This window comes from Astatotilapia calliptera, chromosome 22 (genome assembly GCF_900246225.1).
Source record: "Astatotilapia calliptera chromosome 22, fAstCal1.2, whole genome shotgun sequence".
Lineage (NCBI taxonomy): Eukaryota > Metazoa > Chordata > Actinopteri > Cichliformes > Cichlidae > Astatotilapia > Astatotilapia calliptera.
Genome location: NC_039322.1, coordinates 9041578 through 9062297, shown reverse-complemented (window position 1 = coordinate 9062297; position 20720 = coordinate 9041578). Strand labels below are relative to the sequence as shown.

Genomic DNA, 20720 nt, shown 5'->3' with positions numbered 1-20720 from the left:
TGCACCTCAAGGTGCTGTTGTTGTTTTTTTTATACTGTATCAAAAACGAGAAACTCCACCACTCAGTTCTTAATTCTTTAATAATATATTACATTTATGCTGTAATACAATAATAATAACAACAGTAATAACATTAATAATAAACATACACAGAAAGTACAAAATGATTTGTGTTATTTTCTTAAGTTACCAACACGCAGTACTTCAAAATAAAAGAAAACAAATCTTCTTTAGCTGCCTCTCGTGCCTTCCTTCACCCTTGCTGCTAGAGAATCCAGAGAACTCGATTTCCCATGACCACCCACCATGAAGGACTACAAATGGAAGCTGGGTTTGTCCAATCGGATGGATCAAAAAGGCTTCCAAAGTTCCAGAGAGGGGCAAAGAGCAGGTTTTTGTCTCGGATATGGCTTATGGCGCTTCCCAGATGAGTTCAGTTAAAACTTTCTTTGTGTGTGTGTGTGTGTGTGTGTGTGTGTGTGTGTGTGTGTGTGTGTGTGTGTGTGTGTGATGACAGCGGGGGCTTCTAACACACACATAATAGTGGCATGTTTACCAAAGTAAATAAAAGGCAGGGGGAAATAACCAAAAGCATACTGCCATAAGTGAAAACTCATCCTGAAAAGACGCCATCGTGACACCAACCAGCTACTGAGAAGAGAGGTCCATGCGTCATTTTGAGCGAGGTGGCTGTGGACACACATTACAGTACAGATATCATCATAAGCCCCGCCTCCTCAGTGAGAGGGGAGGGGCTATAGAGGTTTCGAGGAGGTAAAAGTCTCAGTTTGTATCCTGAGGGCAAAGGTAAAGATGCAGAGGGTGTCAGTCAAGTCTTTTCTCCCTCTTTTCTCTTCCCTTCTGCCTCTCATCCATCCATCCATGCATTCATCCACACATGTGTTCCCCTCCCTCTATTTGCGGTGCTTCATCTCCTTGTCGTGGTGGCTCTTCCCTCCACCCTCTCCTTTGTCCAGCAATTTGATCGCCTCCATCAGGTAGCTCTGGAAGGCGGAGAGCGCCGCGCAGATGGCGGGTGTACCGAAGCCATGGGTGAGCAGGCTGAAGTGGGTGAGGCTTCCCTGGACGCCCGGCTCCAGGCAGGGGGTGGGTCGACTGGCACCTAGCGGGGAGCGGTCCTGGGACATGAGGTCCACAAACTCTTTACAGATTTCCCTGAGAAGAAACAAGATCAGCCTTTTAGAAGCATTCGACCGTGATCTGTTAGACCTTCATACCTAACAGGAGTTCTCTTTAAATGGCAACTATAATGATCTCATCATTCTTCTTGCAGTCCACAAACAACACACAAACTAACTTTTTAAATCTTCATGTCTGACCACTTCTGAGAAACAGAATGGCGCTGGTTTTTGTTAGTTGAAAGCAAGAAGAAACGCTGAATATCACCAGCCTCATGCTTTAAAAGCTATTTCATGCAAGATTAATTCAAGAGTGAAATGAGCAGAAGAAGAGACCAGCCACTCACTTGGTGGCGAGCAGCATGCTGCGTCGCGTTGGGAGCTGGTCCGGCTCGCTCTGCCTGCACAGATACTCGGCCGTGGCTCTGGCTGGGAACTCTGTTTCACACACGTAACCGAAATCGCGCGCCAGATGGACGGCCTCACCTGAACGAGGAGAAGAGGGAGTTTGGATTAAAAAGAAGCTCGAGCTGAAATTTGCACATGGATTTATGGGTTGTTTTTTTTTTCACGTTCAGGGCTTCAGTTTAGTTTAAATCAAGTAATTATTCAGATAAAGACTTTTAAATATACACAACTGACTGTTCGGGTCAGGTCAAGATAAACTCACTAACCACTTCGCTCACTTTCACCACTCAAACAGTTCACTGCTCTCTGGCTACAGCTGCAGTTTTTTAAAGGACACCCTCCATGTCTGTGTGTGTGTGTGTGTGTGTGTGTGTGTGTGTGTGTGTGTGTGTGTGTGTGTGTGTGTGTGTGTGTGTGTGTGTGTGTGTGTGCGTGCACTTGTGCGCACGCATGCAGCCATCCATGCTGTGGCTGTTTATTCATGTGTGCTCACGCAGGGATTTTGCTGTGTGAATATGTGTCTCTATCTGTCAGGATGTATGCAGGTCACTGTATATGTGTACGTGCCTCTGTGTATATATGTGTGCGTGTGTGTTTGCATGTGTGTTTTTCCTACCCTCCACTAGAGATGTTAGCAGAGTGACGTTGGCTGCCTTGCGTCGCCCGGCGGGCAGGTTGAGGCCAATCTTCTCCAGACGCTCTCTCAGACAGCGGCCACCATTCTTTGACTTCGCCCTGAGGGGGGGACAGGGAAACAGAGGGAGCAGTTTTAGGAGATGCTTCTTGTGTATTTGTGTGTGTGCGTGCGTGCGAGTGTGTTTGTCTTTATGACTTTTGTTGTGGTGTGCTTCTTTGTGTCCCTCTGTACGTGTGTGTGTGCACGAAGCTAAACTCTCCCTATGTTCCCTGTCAGCTCTGATGCTATCCAGTATTCTTCTCAATGTTTTTCTGCTTTGCCTCTTTATATTCAAGTAAAATTTAAAGCCAATGAATCCTGCTCATTGTTGATTTACTAAAGCTCTTCAGACCTCAACACATAATTCATATAGACTTTATGTTTGGAGACACATACGATTTTCTTTGCAATAACCTTTAAATTTAAGGTAGATGATGGGCAGTAATATATGAAATAAGTAATTCTACAGTGTAAAAAGATATTCTGCATTAAAAATACTACTTTAGAAGAAGCATAGTAAGGCAGTGTTATCAAAAAATCCCTTAAATATTTCTACATTTCATATTAATATGAAATAGGGACTGATTTATGCATCATATGCGAGTTTAAGCCACTTTACAAACTGTAATGTTTTACACGTTAAAATATTCATTTCTCATAAATTCATTTATTCATAAAAATGAACCAAATCATAACAAACATACAGAATAAAACAAATATCTTCAAAATCTGCAACACTGCACCAATTTCCAAAGTAACCAGGTACCAAATAATTGGAATAGGGTTCATTTCTTAATCTGCAAAAGCATAAAGTGGATTAAGCAGCGGTACCTCAAAGTGATAGGCAGCGATGTATTGTTATCACTGGGGTATCTGTATCTCTCTGCAGGGGAGGCACTGGGTTTTTACGGCCCTTTAGATCTTTTAATTATGTCCTCTCAAAGTATTTCAGCCTGCAACTCAAATCATGAAGTTGTTCTCTCGCCCCGAGGCCGTAGTTCATTAAACCGCATTGCTTCTCTTGTGATTTAGTCTCATGACCCATTTTGGGTCCTCGGCGCTGGTCCTGTAGTTAGACTAAAATCAATCTTATTCTGAAAAGCTGAAAGCAGAAACGTCCTAATGTATGGCGTGTATTGTAAAGAGTGAGACCGTTACAATAACTAACGCGACATGATTAATGTGGCCAAAAAGAATTCACAATAGAGATATTAATGAAGTGCAGAAGAGAGAACTGAAATGACAGCTGTGTGATTCATAATTCATAATATCATAATATTAAACATTATTAGACTCTGTTTATTATTGCCATTATATAAATATTTCATTTTTAAATATCATGGTCATTGTTGGTCCTCGTTTATTATTTCTCCTCTATTTGATGATAAAAGAGCCTGACTGGAGTGGTAACTTGATCCCACGCTCAAAGGTCAAAAATACGGAAAATGTAGTTCCTGTGTAGTTTTCTTGTGCTGTTGTGTTTCTAGACTACATTTCCCATAAATCCTGGTTATTGTTTGGTTTTTTATACCTCTCTGAAGAAGATAAACAAGTCACATGTGCATTTTCCTGCTTTGTGTTGTGTCATAAAGCAGCACCTAGAAGGTAAAGCGTATTATATAGCAGGGGTACCAAACATAAGGCCCAGGGGCGAGAATGGGTCCAGCAAAGACTTCAATCCGGCACAAAGGGCGGCCCATGAAAATTTAGAGAAGAGCAAATATTTTGGACTTTAAACTGTATTTTGTATCATGTTTTAGAGCTTTTTCCTACAGATGAAGATCTCCTCCATGGACACTCATACTATACCAAAGAAATTTATTAATTATAAACATTTAAATGACAGAATAGTTCTTGTTTTTTCACCGTCAAATGCAGAAATTTATTATTATATACAGATTTTTTATTTTTATTTTTTTACATTTTCTGTGAATTAACAAAAACTTTCTGTTTTATAATTACCTAACAGTCTTGGACATGAAAGCTACCAAAATCTTTTCTGTAACTTTACATATTAATTTCTTACAAATTAAGTCCAAAGAGTCGGGCTGTCGGAGCTTCTTCTTATCTCTGGGATTAAATGTGTAGTTGAACTTCTTTACACTGACAGAAAGAAGAGTTTCACTGGCCTGACGCCTTACTTAAGATCAAACTAGGTTTCATGTAGCCCATGATGTAAAATTAGTGTGACATCCCTGTTACAGAAGATCAAATTCAACCAGTTCAACCAGTAACAGATGCTCCTGCTGGGGACTGCTCCGTTTTACCGCATTTTTGGGTCCTAATGAGGTAAAGTTAGCATTTTTCCATTCATTAAAAAAAGAAAAGGTTTGTATTTTTCTTGTGCTTTAATCTTTAAAGCACAACTAAATAAAAACATCTTTACATCTAAGTCGCACCCTCTCGTTCCCCGTCTGCTTCTCACCTGCGGAGGACTCCTCCCAGCAGAGAAGCGTTGAGGCACTCAGGTGGGGAGAGGCGTCTCTGCACCTCCCCAACTGTCACCTTGTACTTGGAGGTGGAGCTGAGCAGCGACAGGCGACCCGGGACTGAACAGAAGACCTCTGCCGGGTTGGAGACACACCCCACTCCGAGACCCTCCTTACCGATGGACAAGGCGGACAGGGACGAGCCGTTCAGCTTGGACGGGATGGGAACTGTGGGGCAAAAGGGGGATGAAAGGTGATTATTAAAGCAACAAAGACTGGATGAGGAGGGATAAAAGGATACAGATCATCAATCTTAACATATGTCATGTGTGGCGACGATTGTGTTGTGTGAATGACTGTGTGACAGCGTGCTCCTCCCCTCCTGATTAATCTATTCAGTGCAATGTTCTCCCCTGCGTCGACAGCTCTAATTCTGGAGCGCTGCTTGTTGATTCTGTTCCTTAAGCTGCAGGTGGTTGCATTTTAACTGCGCATTCTTAAATAGCTTCGCTTCGCACCTCGAAGAGCTCAATTTGCACTTAACTATTTTAAATCGAGCTAAGAAGTTACACAGAGAAACCTTCAGGTGACTGGCCAGAGTCAGCAATCGAAGGCTACTCGGGTGTAACACTCAGTGTACCTGTTGCTACCTGAGCAGCAGGGGCAGATTTTGTTTTCTCCAATGTTTATGTTGGGCGATGATGAAATTACTTTCTATTTGAGCAGAAATCCTCTGAATTGAGAAGAGTGAAGGAAGTCAGACGATTTGCTTTAAGACTGCATTTCCTTGGAAGGATACAAAGAGTCCTTAGATCTGCTCCTCGTCTGTTTAATGTGTTCTCATTGTGCTTTAATCTTTAGTGTTTTCAGATTTATATGTCTATAATTTTCGCCTCCTGCCACAGATTCAGTTTTCTCCGTATTCACACACTGTGGCCAAATGACTTTTAAAACATCAGCATGCTCCTTTAGAAACGATTTATGTGCACAGTAATAAAAACTGCTAACTATATGTCATCCAGAGTTATGAAGAGACTGTCTTTGTTGAATTATTTTGCTTTTAAATTTGAATATAAGCAGCACAGACATATTTCCATCCTCCTTCACTGCAATGTTGTGCGTGCAAAATCAACAATAAACTCAAACTGTTGGGATTTAGTGAAGCGATGTGAGAGAGATAGACATGTTTATATAGAGTTAACGGTAGAGAGAGGACAGGAAATGAAGACAGAGAGAGCGAAATGAGGGCTGACAGGCTATAAAGGTCCCTGGATAGTCTCAAAATGGGGATTATGTGGTTTGTGATGAGCGCTTTAAGTGACCAAAGAACATGGAAATATGTTGTTTTATTTTATTTATTTTAATTTAGGAGATCCAGTCCTTTAAGGTGAGATACACACAGTTAAATCTCTAGTCTGAGTATCACCGATGACGATGATGATGACGAGAAACTTTAAATCCTAAGCCAATATTTTTGTGGAGGGGAGCATAAATAGATTTTGATGCTCATCATTTTGAGTCTTATAATTATTAATAATTATTCAAAAATCTCATATTCAGATACCAAGGACATGCAGAGGGTTGGTGTGACAGAGGATGAGATGGATGCAAATCAGTCAAGCAGGCAATCCCTGAAGGGAACATCCGAAGGAGGAGAAGAAGAAGGCATACTGCGATAACACACAGTGTTAGGCTTAGCTGTCCTCAATGATCAGGACTCAAAATTTTGAAGGTTAAGGAATAAAATGAAGCAGTCAAAGATCTTAGAAATCCAAAAGAATCTCTGGTTAAAGAAACCTTGAATCAATCTGCACGTATGTCTCTTTCATGTGAAAGAATCAGATCTTTTAGTTGAAGGTTGAAGTTGAGGACTTATTTAACTCATGTAATAATAATTCCCTCAGCCTCACTTCCTGTGGTCGTTCCATGCCTCATGGCTCTGCAATCTATCTTCTCCTTTCAGTCTTTTGAAAGAAACATTGTCTGTAAAACTGTACTAACGCTGGCGTGCCAGCTCCCTCGTTGCACTGAGAGGGTGCGCAACGGCGGGTGGCCTCTTTGCAACTCCCTGCTGTGCAGCGCAGATTCCCCCAAACTGCACACAATCTCTAAAATCGCCTCATTCACAACGAGCCGATTAGCCAGGCGATGAGGCCGCAGAGCAGCAGAGTTTTTCTCCAAAGCTCCCCTCCTTTGTCATCTCCCTGCCCCTCCCTCTCTTTCTCTTATCATCTTTCACTCTCTTGCTTGACTCTTTCGTGTGCCTCCCACTTGTCGTACCCCCCCCCCCCCCTTCTCCCTCCTTGCTTGTCTTCTTCCCCCCTTATACTCTATCTCATTTTTTTCTCCCCCATGGATTTTCTTATTCATGAGGGCTCTAGGTTTGCTCTGCTATCTGCTGCGAGTGCTCGCCGTGGAGAGTCTCGCTGCGGTAATTGATCAATTCTAAGCGTTTGGCAAACAAGTGGAATCACTGTCACTTCATCAGATGACTGCAGCAGAGAGATTCAGGCAGTCTGAATGAAACCAGAAATGTGTAAAGCCGCTCCCAGGGCTTGATTTGGAGAATTACACCAAATCAAGCAGCAGTTTCGGGGGAAACTTTAAGGTGTGGACGGCCAGACCAGTTAGGATTTTTAAGGTTTTGTGCAGTAAAAGAAGCACAGAATGTTTTTGTTTTGTTTTTTTATTGTGCATGCATGTTTAAATTTGAAGTTTTTCTCGTTCTAAAGAAATACAACAAAGAACCAATGTTGCTTAGTGTTATTTCTCTTATTCTGTCAGTCATTTCATAACACAGTGGGTGCCATCTTTAGCCTGTTTTTGTGCAAAACCTCCCTTTTTTTAAAAATGCACCTGAGCAGGGCGTCTATCTGTTTTCAAAGCATCGCGCTCGACACCAGCTACAAATCCAACATGAATTTTCTAATCGCGCCCCTGTGTCTTCTGCCACTCGGAGTCGGTAATATTAGTGTGATCGTACTCTGCAAATTTCTCCACAACTCCTCTTTTATCATGTTCCCCTCCCTTTTCTTCCTTGCCCCACTTCTCTCTGCTCCTCACTCTAAGCCTAACACACACACACTCACAGACACACACGTACACACTCTCATATGACCATGAACAGTTCATTAAGAATGTGTGCCTTTGGGGTGAAGTCTGCAGCTGAGTATTAGAGGACTTCTTGACTTCAAATGAAATAGCAAAACAGAATTATTTATAGTGTGTGAGAGAGTGTGTGTTCATGTGTGCGTGTGTGTGTGTGTGTAAGAGAGAGAGAGAGAGTACAAGAGAGTGAGAGAGGCTGGTGTTGGAGTGCCCCTAAACACAAAATCCCCTTCAGCGTGTATGGCACAATTATATAGGTGCACACTTAGACACAAATGCACACATACACAATTGATCTTTTCTCTCTTGCTCTCTGACACACACACACACGCACACGTGCACACACAGACGCACACGCAGCTCTTCTACCTCTTACCTTTTTTAATGACAGAGTGGTCGAGGATGCCCAAGGCTGATCCTTCCTCCATTCCCTGTGTCAGACAGACAGACAGTCACTATCATTTATCCACCGGCCTCAGAGCCACCACACACTCACACACAGAGACACACACAGAGATATACAGCTTGTCTCTCTCAGGCCAAAGCAAGATGGAAGGTCCAACATTTACTTTCCCCTCACAGCACATATGAGCACCATCAATATCGAAGTAAATAATAAAAGCAAATTTGATTTAGTGCAAGTTGTTTTGTGCAACAGAGAAAGTAAATGAGTTGAAGTTGTGACGCACAAAGCAGTTTACATTTCTGTTTAATCAAAAAGAAGACATGTCACTTCATTTCAATTCTTTTAAGCCTAAAGCAATAAAACGTTTGGAACAAAGGCTATTTTTTGGACAGAAAAAGCAACATAAAGCAACATAAAAATCATTAATACATCTGCATAATATGTGTTAGGTAAAAATAAATAAATATATCTTTTTAAATCTTAAGAAAATGCGATTTACTGATAAGTGAAGTGTGGCTCAGCGATTCAAAGACTAAATTAGAAACATTTGGAGTTTTCTCTGATTGAAAGTAAAATCATGTTGCAGGGCCCGAGTCTCATGTTGCCTCCTTTGTGCTGACACTATGAGAGGGTTCAAACGCGGAGGATATAATCCATTAATCAAATAAAAGTCCCTGTCAAGTGGGAGCGTTTAACAGCAACATGCCCGGGTTGACTCCTCGCCCGGCGCTCCTCTCAGACGTTTCTTTTCTATTAATGACCGTGCAGATCAATTGGTCTCGGTGTGTGTGTGTGTGTCTGTGTGTGTGTTTTTTTTTTCTTCTGCGAGGAGGCAACAAACAGCGTCTGCAGCTGCACCTGCTGCAGGGAAGCTGACTGCTCAATAAACCATAGAAACTATTCTTCTCCCCCTAAAAACCTGCAGAAGGCAAAAAGGCTGCAGAATCACTTTGTGTCTGCGCGAGACGGAGGATAATGCTGGAGTGGATAATAAAATGGAGTGAGGCCAAATTGCTATCATTCATTTAACGAATGCAGTTTTTTATATTCATATTTTAGGGTATCGTTTTTATTGTGGATAATCCATTAAAAAAAGCTTAGAAAAAAAACGTATATACAAAAAGATTTCAAGTAATAAAACTGAAACATTAACTGATATAAAAACCATCTAAGACATGTCGTTATTGATCATGTCCAGCACAAACGGATAAAGCAGGAAAACAGACAACTGTAAGATGTAGAGATTTAGAAATTTAAAGAATATTTTTCTCTTGTCTTGAGAAATCAGCGTGCTGCTGTTTCCTTTGCTGTTTCTGTGTCAGACGCTAAAATTAAAGTATCAATTTTTAGGGAAAAATATAAAACTGCAGCTCTGAAGGTGTTTTAAAAAATAAAAAAACAAAGAAATAACATAAAAAATAATTTTAAATTAATTACCAGAGTTGTAAATTACACGTTTCGCTTTTTATGTAGATGTTTTAGTGTGGCCTGCATCTTTATAAACTCTTATTTGGAATTAAAGATAAATTGCCCTGAGGCCTTTTCGCCGCACTGCGCGTTTTCTAGTATTTAGTAGAATTTAGTAGTATTTATTTACATAAGCTAATTTTAAAATATTTCATTGTCGTAAAGGATAATTATTGAAGCACAACAAATACGAGCGTTTTAAGAAAAAATGCGTGCGTCTTTATCGTGTGCCGATTGACTTTTACGCACGGACTTCTCGAGCAGCAGTGCCAACGCAACACAAGCGGAAAAACAAAAAAGTCACCTGAAGATCATCCAGGCCGTGATGTCCCAGGTGCATCCCGAGAGGACCGTCTCCGAGAGCTGCAGCCCCTTCCCCGAGACCGTGCAGCAGCCGCGGGACAGCTGGATACTCCCGACGGGGGTCCAGGCTCAAAGCCCGGTGAGACTGTGATAGTAGCCCCCCTTCCTCGGAGCGCGACCTCTGCGAGTGCCACGCTGCTTGCTGGTGCTGATGGATGGAGTTGATGGAGGGGTAGGGGTCTGACAGGTGGGAATAAGCAGAGTCCTGGCTCTGAGAGTATGGCAGTGAAGACTGTGGATAGGGGGGTGGAAAGTAGGGAGGCTGGAAGTCTGAGGCCGGAGTGTGGCAGAGCGGGGGAGCCGAGGAGTAGGCGGCCTGGTTCAGGGAGGACAGCTGGGAAAGGCGCCCGCTCGGCGAAGAGCCGCTTAGTCCGTCTGCGCGGTCCTGCAGAGAATCAGAAAGTTTGTTTCATATCAGGAGCTCAACGTGCTCAGAGTTTCAGGGTTAAAAACATTGAGCTCAGAGAAAAAATATTTTAAACCAAAGCGTTATTTCCATAAAGGAATCGAGATTTTAAAAAGGAAAAATAAAAGAAACAAATAAGTCACAAAAACGCAAAATTAAAATATGAAAAAAAGTTTTAATGTGTCCAAAATAAAAGTCGTGAATCCATAAATAAATATTTCCATTTCATTAGGGAGGGATGGAAATAGCAGCTGCGCTTGAAGTGATGCGCCGTGGCAGAAGACGCCCTTGGCATCGCTGTTGAAAAGTGTCAGAAAGGTCACTGCCACCAAGGAACTGCACAAAGGACAGGTAACGCACAGCAACAATAACAACAGCAGCACGTCGCTCCGGGAGGAGGCTCCATCTGTAAATAATCAGGGACTGCGTCAACAAACACAAACTGACCCCACGAGTGAAAATTAAAGCAAAAGAGGGGTTCATTCAGGCTGGCAAGGCGCGCGAAACCAAACGATAATTCAATGTGACTTCACAAGTTTGACCTCTCTTATTAAAAGAGATGCCAGTATGTTCACGCTGTGTGTGTGTGTGTGTGTGTGTGTGTGTGTGTGTGTGTGTGTGTGTGTGTGTGTGTGTGTGTGTGTGTGTGTGTGTGTGTGTGTGTGTGTGTGTGTGTGTGTGCGCGCGCAAACATGTAGTCCCCTAGCCTACATTTGGGCTCACACACACACGCATCCCGGTGAAATTTGATTTTTTTCTCAAAGCTGGGTCAACCTGATCGATGCTGTTGTGGTGGAAACAATGTCCATTATCTCCCTGCCAAAAATGCCGCCTTAAAAGCAGATATCGGTCAGCCCGGCACAGCTTTATTCGTGCACCGCCTTTCACCCACAGATGAATGAAAAAGTGCATTTCGGGCAACAAGGAAAGAATGGGCAAAACAATTAACAGACAAACAGATATTTGCAAAAGTTTTATAACAACAAACAGCAAAATGTTTTTTTTAAATTAAAAAATACACTGTAAATATCGAAAATGTCAACAAACGAGAGTCATAAATAATAAAGAAAAAATAAAGAAAGAGAAGAAAGGTAAGATTATAAGGTAACTGATGGGCCACAAATGAGAAGACACCTTAAGTAAAAGTGAAAATAATTATGTCTTCGGGTTTCTTCTTCTTCTTTCTTTTTCTTTTTTTTTTTAAATCTCCACTGAGGTGCAGTCCACCATTCCCTGAGGCAGACTGTTCCTGAGACTGGGACCACAGTGGCTCAGGGATGGTTCCCCATGCGTTTTTATTAAGATCCTTGGGAGAACCCGGAGGCCGGCTGCACAGAATGTAAGCCGGGATCCGCTTTGGTACATAACTATAAAACATGTCAGAGAGACTGACTGCTGCCAGGCCATTAAAACCCACTCAAATCATCTCTCAAAGAAATGCAACCTAATAACTTTAAATTAATATTATTATGGGCTTTCATATTTGTGATCAAGGTCGATATTCAGTACTACAATTACTCATACTGATTGTGCGTACTTGTGCATTTCAAATTTTATTCCCCAAATTCTCTCTATATAAAAAAACTGCAAAACACAGAAAAAGATGAGCATCTTTCCACCGTGTGGACTTCTCATGGTCACTGTCTCAGCTGCTGTGACCGTGTGCAGACAGACAAAGAGCATCTCTGGGACAGATGCGCGGCGCAGTGTCAGTAAAGTCAAATTTTTGAAGTATCTGTGATTCTTTGGAACCACTTCTACAGGAAACCGAATTAACAGCAACGGTTGAACCACAAATCTTATATGATTTAGAAAACAATAAACATGAATTACTATTACTCTGTAAGCTGACAGCTGCTGTAAAGAATTCAACGCACTGTTTAAGTCTTTTTCTGTATCTTAATATACTCCAATTTTGTTAATTTGTTTTACCGCCAGCTGCAATTGTTTTACGCACGTTCTATAAGGTTTACTGACATTTCTAATGCAAAAAACAAAATCCTTGTAAATTTGTGTTACAGTAACGACTAACAGACACCAGCAGCCCTGAAAATACTAAAAAAACAAACAAACAAAAAACAACCCAGAACGACTCTGTCTAACTTACCATAGCTGAATAGGTGTGGATTAACATCTGGACCAGTCTGGACAGATCCCCAAAATTTAAAATTCAACGGGAGTCGAAGGCTTCCCACGGCTCATAAGGTGTCACAAAAAATGTTCCCAGATGTAATCCAGGCCTTTATTAAAGGTCCATTCAATTCAGAGGTGCTGATATTTACTTTTCCTTATCTCTCTGTCTGCCGGAGCTCTTTACGCGCAGATGAAAAGCAGCTGCCAGATACGAACACGCGCGTACAACACAACACAGAGTCCTGCAGCCTCTCCATGAGCGCACTACTTATAGGTTTTGCGCGCACCCGGCAGAATAAGGGGAGGGGTCGAGAGGAGCCACTTCTCTTAAAGAGATATATTCCTTCGCTTGCTTGTTTTGCCCCACGCTGATTGTACCGTTAGCTTTATTGTTGCCTTTTAAAATAGCATCATGCAGGCTTTGCGCACGAAGTAAGACCCCAGATGGGTTTTATTAGTAGTAAATATCCCTCAAAAATTCACATTTTCAACAAGGAAATCATCTCCCGTGATTCTTTTAACGTCTACGTTAAAAAGTTTGTCTTTTTACGCACGAAATTTTAGAGGGATGGTTTAAAAATCTAAATTATTTCAATTGTTTCAACTTTTTTAATACACCTTGAGTATTTCACGGTTTGAACCGACTTAAATTATCTTCTGACATAAAAAAAATAAATACATTTTAAAAAGACGTGTGCACCTTTTTACGCGCTTCTATATAAAACATAACAGACTCACAGAGCCCACCAATGAAAATAAAACTTTACCTGCGCGTTGTCAGTTTTAGTTCGGGATTTCCAGAGCATGATGGCGCTCGGGCTGTACGTCAAGCTGCAGCTGAGGGGTTAGAGATGGATGGAGAGAAGAGAGGAGACAGGCTGAAGGTGCAGAGGGGAGTGAGTTACTTTGAGAGACGATGCAGTAGTTTGTATGGATGAGTCAGAGAATAGAGCCGGGTGTGAGGAGGGGGGGTGTTAGAAAAAACACAAAAGAGGGCGGTAGGTGACACGAGTCGAGGAGGGGGGCAACTGAAAACTTTTGTCACGGTTGGTGTGAGGACCATAGGATCAGCGGTGGAGAGGTTAAACATAGCTGATTGGTGATAATGGCCTGACAAATTATCAACCTAATCAAAAATTCACTTTAATACTTAGAAATATTCCAGAACTCAAATAAAAATAAAATTTTCCCCGCATTTCTGAGTAAGTCTAACATCCGCTACAGCATTTAATTCTTGTTGCTAGATGACTGATATGCGCCAATTTAAGACTTTCAGCGTCCAGTAAAACGATGTCATAACTAAACACTTTGTTCTCTGTGCTGAGGTTTTTTTTCCCACCACATATTGTTTTATTAATAGCTTCACTATAATTTAATTACCAGCCTAATAATTGAAACAACTAAAACTCTGGAAATGTGGATAACGGAAGAAGTTTGCCAGTAAACAAGAACTTCACCACACATTAAGTGTCATTGCGCCATCTAGTGGAAACCGACTGAATGCCTGTTCAGTGATATAAGGAAAATGTGCTTGGTATAAATGTACACCAGCCCAGTTCGCATTACACTGAACGTTTGACATAATACTTAAATTACAAGATTCTAATCAAATGATTTAAATTTAGCATTATTTTAAGTTCATGTAATGGCCAATGCAATAATATGACCTTTGAACAGGAAATTTAAATGTTCACATCCAACCTCATAATGCAGACCTGCATCATATTTAATTTATGATGCAATTACAGCACAAAACTGTCCTCAAAGCAGCAGCTAGTAACAGACAAAGCTGTAAAAACAAAAAAAGCAAACCCAAAACACAGCGTTCGCTAACAAAAATAGTTCTTTATTAAAGGCATTTACATTTTCAACAGTTGCATTTAAGAAACAGCTTGTGTGCATTTTCAGCTCCTTGTGACAGGTATAGCCGTCTCTGTAAGGATTTACCTGCAGAGCTCTCAGATGTTTTCAATGATTTATGATGAAAACAATAAAGTAGGTCAGTCAAACGGGGCACATTCAGAGAAATGTGCACAGAAATGCATGATCCTCCTCATTCCTATTAAAACTAGACATTTCGGCAGACATCCCCAATTTATTAATAAAAAAAAAAAAACCATCAGAGCAAACACATTTATAATACGAGTTTGGTTTCAGCAGTTTCCCTGGTTTATTGGTTTCATTGTGCGGTTTCACTAAAAGTTAAAAGTACTCGATTAGAGAGTACACCATTTCTCCAGAGCAGCTGGTTTTACTTCACTCCCACCGACTTCTTCAGCTTCTTCATACTGCTCAAAGCTCCTTCGCTGGATCTCGTCATCATGTCTCCGATTTCTTGTTTGCACACCGGGCACCGCTCTGCCAGGGCACACAGAGCCTCCTGCAGCGCATCCTGGGTCAGCTGGTCAGGCAGAGCGCTACACTGATGAAGCATGGCGAGCATGTGTCTGAGCCAACCCTCCTCTCTGATCAGGGTGGTGATTGAGGGTTGGGCACGGGCACAGCCTCCCAGGGCCTGCAAACTCAACCTCCAGAGCTCTGCAGCGTCGTCCCAACTGTCCTCCCAGCTCAGGCTCACCTTCGCTGGACCTGGACTAGAGCTCGAGTCCAGGGCGCTGCGAAGGAACCGGAGAGCTGAAGAAAGGAAACGCCGCTGGCCCGCTTCCACTGAGCCTGCAGAGAAGAGCTTTGTTGAAAACTATTTAACAAATAACTAAACCATTAATTTATTTGTTCATATCTAAATGGGTCACATTCGTCATGTTTCACATCCTAGACCAACATTGTGCAAGGCTTAGGAATCTTGCAGGACCACTACGAGAAAGACTGCAGCTAGATTCTTGCAAGTTTTCCTTCTTGTAAATTTCCAGCAGAACTGCTGAGCAGAAGCAGAAGGAGCTTTGGGCCACATCTGCCTGTGTGTGCAAGAGTTTGTTCTGTGGGTGGTGGTTCAAAACAAAGAAAACTGCACAATGTCAACAACTCAAGGTTACTTAAGTTTGTGATCACCTTATCGCAAAGGATTGAGATGGGAACATTTGTTGGCTAGCTTGCTAGCATTATGGTGACACAGCTTTGCCAGTCAGTGCAGGGTAATCTCTATAAACTGGTTCTGTGTATAAATAAATACAAACTGTAGGGAAGGGAAAATTTACCATCTTTAGCCTTTTAAATACATTTACACTTGTAAACTATGAGCAGTTTGAGCCAACACTAAGTGGAGGAAAACCGAGGTCATGGCATAGATTCCCGTGGTTACACTGGAAAGCCCTGAAAAACTAGCTGTTGTTCCAGTAGCTAATAGCTTTAAGCAGTGTGCAGATATGTCAATGGAGAATCTCTATACAGAGCGTTTCTAGATTAAATGACTTGAAGGTTATGCAAAAATAAATTACACCCCCCCCCCCCCCCCCTCCAAACCTAAGAGTATAAAGAACCAAAAACCACTTTCACCTCCTTCCTTTAATCTGCCAATCATGAGTCCCAGAGTGCAGCAATTTGCTGTTAGGACCAGGAGGCGGGGCTTATTCACCAAGAGGGGGAGTGCTTCACTCAGAAGGACCTCAAGGCTTCTGAAACACGAGTCCTTTCTAGAAGACAATAAGTTTACAGGTTTGCATTTTTAAACACAGATTGTGTGATAAGTACTGCTCATAAACATTTGGCAGACACTCAGAAACAGACGGTTTGCTTGTCACATTGATGATTATGATGATAAACCAGCTACCTGACTCTCTCTGGCTCTGTAACAGTGAAGTTGAGCAAAGCAGAGCAGGCTGTCTCCATGCTGGGATCCCTTGTGGATGCGACACTGGCTTTTCCCCTGAGGAAAGTCCAGCTCTGAGACAGGAAGTCCACCAGCAGGGCCGGGGTGTCGACATCGAGCAACACCTTCCTGGGAACTTCCTCTGCTGACAGGTGGCACAGAGCTGGGAGGAGATACCTAGGGAGGAGGGAAAAGGAAAAGAGGCAGTGCAACATAAAACCAGCAGATTTTCTCTAAATGTTACCAATCTCCTCTCAGACTTCATCTTTACCTGAGAGCCTCTCTGCCCGTCCACGCGCCCCTGTCCTCACCAATAGACATCTTGACCATCCAGTCAGCGAGGCTATGCTCTAAGATCCCACCCTGCAGGTGGCTTCGGGTGTAGTTTATCAGAAATGGCAGGAGTTTAGTCACTTCCTCCTTAAGACAGGAAGTCTCCTCAGCCAACCACGAGCACAGAGAGCGGAATGTGGCGAAAACGAAAGGGTCGCCATAGCGGCTCGGCTCCACCTTTAATATCATGAATAAACGAGTCATTTATTCACATTTACATTTTCTCTTTACTCCTAGGCTCTACACGTCAGCACAACAGAAATAATTTTGTGCACAATAAATGATCATATTTCTAGTATCACCAACAGATAGCTTGTTATGTTAGTTTTCTCATCATCTCTTTACCTGCTGCAAGAAGTACATCAAGCCAGAGAAGGCCTCCTCCAGGACCCCGAGGACCTGCCTGCTCTGCTGCAGACTGAGGGTAGCAATTGAGCTCTGAGAAGGTGCAGCAGCCTGCGGGACTCCCGGACTGCAGGCCTGCTCTATGGCCGCCTCCATGATTCGGTAACAGCCTACGAGGAGCACAGTTCAGATTAAATGACTGAGGTGGTTAACTTTGATTAGATCTCAATACCTAGAAAATGACTTAAGGAGTCAGATGATGCCTGTTTATTTAATTAAACTTCAATTGTACTTGCTCCCAACAAGAAACACTGTTACATGACAACCAAAACATGCAAATGAGGACACCAAGATGACTACTTTAAATCAGCTGAGTGAACAGTTACATGCAAATCATACAGCAGAAATGAGATTCCAAGTCAACTTCAGCTCTAAGATTAAACTGAAGTAAGAAAGCTTTACAGCAAGATTTAATCAACCTTTTTCCTTTTTTATGAAGTGTCATCCTGGAAAATAATAAACTTAAAGTTCCAATCAACATACTATTATGAGTAAGTACACTACCTGTTATTGTGTGTTGCACCTCAGGGGTCAAATCATTACCAGGCAGTTCTTCCAAACCCATTCTGACCTCCACGCAGGCCCGGTTCACCAGTAAGCAACAGAACTTTGGAGGTCCCGCCATCTCCCAGCCATATAAATCCAGCAGGCAAGCACTGAGGACCAGGATTGATCCGATATGTCTCGGTGTCAATTTAGCCTGCACCATAGGTCTCAGTATCTCCCATAAACTGCCCACGACTGCCTTCAGCTCCTCACTCTCCACTGCCACGCCTGCTGGGGGCAGAAACTGCGCCAACTGACCACACATGCCTAACCTGGTTTCGTCTGTGGACTCGCAGAAATCTTTGGAGAGTCTGACCAGCAGCGAGAGGAGCTCTGGAGTGTGTTTGCTCCATGCTTTGTCCTTGTTTTTACCAGAGAGGAGCGAGCCCAGCAAGGTGAGCCCTTTCTCGTGGCTCAGAGTCTGGTTCAGTTCCACCGCTTGGCACAAAGCCGAGATGGCGCCCCTGCTCAGGAGCTGCTCCGGGCCTCTGGGTAAGGCACACACAACTGTCAAAACCAGGTAGCAGTCAGCAGCCAAGGCCGCATCAAGGCTAGACGAGGGAGGGTTCTCCTGAGACGTTGACACTCTGTTTGCTTCACTGCCATCATCGCCTTTTTTCCTGCTGCTCTCAGTCTCTTCTGCAGATTGTGCCACACTGGCAGGATTACAGTCTGGGTTTGAAATGATTGCTGACTGGACTTCACCGTCTGGACTCTGCCCTACTTGGTGCTGCTCCCGGTCTTCCCGTTTCTGCTGGTTAAATACAGGACCATTTGCTAAGATGCCCAGCAGGAGGGGGATGGTGGTGAGGAGCTGGGGACTGGAGGCCATGTCTGGCTCTGTGCTCAGGGCAGCCAGCAAAGCCGTGCCCAGCGAAAGGAGCTCATCTGGGGGTAAGCCAGAGTTCTCGTCCCCTCTGACTGCTGTGACCAGAAGCCGAGCTGGAAGATTGAGGCCCACCGCCTCAAAGATGCGCCTCAACGTGGGTTTGTCCAGTTCACTGGCTGGGCACAAGCGACTTATCTGAGGATGTGAAGATAGAGTAGAATTAGTCTTTGTTGAGGCACAATTTAAAATATAACATCAGTAAAATCTGTCTACTTAAAAAAAACAAATAAAACAGTGTTATAGCGCGCAATTTTTAATGATACTTTGATCTGTTTGCAATTCCTTGTTGTCCATTCATCCATCTGGCATGCCAGCTGTTCCAGTGCAACCTAAAGGTGTTTGATGGTGAAGGCTTTGTTCCAAATAGTCAAGTTCTTGCCCACCAAACTAATCCAACCATGCCTTTATGAGACCTTGCTTTCTGCACTGGGGCAGACATGCTGGAACAGAGGAACCTCGATGCTAACTAGTCCCACAAAGCTAGAAGCGTAGTTGTCCAAACCTTCTTGGTGAGCTTAACCATGAAGATCTCATTCACTGGAACCAAATACTCCAAAGCAACAGCCGTCCAAACTTTACAGTTAGCACAATGCAGTCAGGCAAGTAACTGCTGTGGCATTTGCAAACCTAGACCCGTCCATTAGATTACTCACCACTTCTCCAGAGCAAGATTCCTGATTTCCTTGGAGTAACAACAAATATAAATGTCTTGTTTCTGTTCAGTTCTATAAAATAATATCTAGACATCCAGCAGTTAATCTCATCAGTGCAGCTCAGTGTGTGAACAGGGGCTAGATTAGAGGGAAAAGATAAGTACAACTGTGTACCATCTGTATAAGAATGAAAGGTATTATAATTCTTTATGACAGTACCAAACAGAAGCTTTAAATTCAATCCAAGAAAAGACCCTTGAGAAAACACTGTTTCAGCTTTTAAATTGGCTGGTTCCTTGATTTTACACACCTGTGACGATGAGACTGAAAACCCCAAAATTCAAAGATTAAGAGGTGTGATCCAATACTTCTGCCCATTCCTCTGCTGCAGAGGTAGTTTTAAGGGAAAAAAACAAAAAAAAAAACCCACAATGTTTGCAAATAACCATTAGTTTGGTAAACGCAACTGTATTTATAAAAATAAATAAATTTAAAAAAAAAAAAAAAAAAAAAAAAAAAAAAAAAAAAAAAAAAAAAAAAAGGGAACATGCAAAAAGCTCCCATAATTTCTTAGTTTTATTTTGGGGAAGCTTAACCCCCAAATAGTTGAAAATCAATTTTAAAACAGTTTTATATGAACTCCTTTAACAATATTTTTGTTTTTATCTCGATTCTTAAATTAAACGAATACTTACCAGAAGAAGAGCAGCCAACGTTTGACTGTCGTTTTTAGCGTGCTTCAGCGCATGCACACACTTCTCCAAGACGCCTCTTTGGGCATCAGTCAATCCGTCTTTTACATCCCCTTCTGAGCCTCCTCCACCTTCACCTCCTCCCTGCTCCTCTTTAGCAGGAGACTGGCTGTTCACGGTGGGTGTAAAGGCAGCACTGTCAGCCATTATGAGCCCGGTAACTATGCGACCGAGAGAGATGTAAAGAGGAGAAAAACTTTTTCAATGAATTTCCAATCAGTCTTTCGAGCACTGATTGCAAGAAACAGCGCCACATCGCTGGGCCAACTTACCAATTTACTGGCTGTCAGCTGTCCCGCTAACGGCTGACAAAAATGTATATGTATATCAATTTAACATTTGAACAGGTGAACGTTAACAATGGAACTTACTTTGTTGACAACCCTCTTGCACGCCGCAACTGCTCGTGCTCACTCCCCCCGGAAACACACTGTCAAGCTAAAGATGTCACGAGCCAATAAAAAGGCTCGAAGAAAATCAGGCAACCAATCATCAGGCGGATTGTTGGAAGGCGACACCGCCATTTTAGCCCGTGTCATAACGTCAGATAAACGAGGTTATCCAGATTTATCGTTTTAATTTTATTTTTTAAAAATGTTATTATTTTTTTAATATAAAAGAGAAAAAGTTTATTAGCACTCGTTGAGTTGAGCATTTACCTTTTTAAACGGCTCCTCGTTAGGGGGCGTAAACCGGAACTAGCTGGATGAACGTTGAACGTTTTCAGCTTAAGACAACAAATTAATTTAATTTGTATTGTGTTTTCATTATGTACCAAAAATCCACGTGTAAATAAATAAATAGATTAAAAAATAGAAAATGATAAAGAAATGCCAACTGG

General features: G+C 42.4%; 2 protein-coding genes across 5 annotated transcripts; both read right to left on the bottom strand.

Moving 5' to 3' along the window:
* Window positions 1–521: 521 nt before the first annotated feature.
* Window positions 522–13440, bottom strand: tfap2e (transcription factor AP-2 epsilon). 2 transcript variants are annotated; one of them, XM_026156924.1, is made up of 7 exons: window positions 13303–13440; window positions 9938–10381; window positions 8137–8191; window positions 4649–4880; window positions 2164–2282; window positions 1487–1625; window positions 522–1176 (listed from the first exon to the last, which is right to left on the bottom strand). In XM_026156924.1, the coding sequence occupies exons 1-7, from the start codon at window positions 13339–13341 to the stop codon at window positions 915–917; spliced, it is 1290 nt and encodes a 429-aa protein (XP_026012709.1). In that variant the 5' UTR covers window positions 13342–13440; the 3' UTR covers window positions 522–914. The 2 variants fall into 2 exon arrangements, with proteins under 2 accessions (XP_026012709.1, XP_026012710.1); XM_026156925.1 differs by lacking the exon at window positions 13303–13440 and adding an exon at window positions 12510–12790.
* A 920-nt stretch (window positions 13441–14360) lies between these two features.
* On the bottom strand, window positions 14361–20601 carry ncdn (neurochondrin). Of its 3 annotated transcripts, XM_026155506.1 has the most exons (9): window positions 20251–20269; window positions 20152–20184; window positions 19823–20040; window positions 17544–18609; window positions 16980–17149; window positions 16573–16811; window positions 16263–16478; window positions 15989–16125; window positions 14361–15208 (listed from the first exon to the last, which is right to left on the bottom strand). In XM_026155506.1, the coding sequence occupies exons 3-9, from the start codon at window positions 20024–20026 to the stop codon at window positions 14787–14789; spliced, it is 2454 nt and encodes an 817-aa protein (XP_026011291.1). In that variant the 5' UTR covers window positions 20027–20040; window positions 20152–20184; window positions 20251–20269; the 3' UTR covers window positions 14361–14786. The 3 variants fall into 3 exon arrangements, with proteins under 3 accessions (XP_026011291.1, XP_026011293.1, XP_026011290.1); XM_026155508.1 differs by lacking the exons at window positions 20152–20184; window positions 20251–20269 and adding an exon at window positions 20539–20601; XM_026155505.1 differs by lacking the exon at window positions 20152–20184 and having other exon boundaries at window positions 20251–20336.
* Between the last annotated feature and the right edge of the window lie 119 nt (window positions 20602–20720).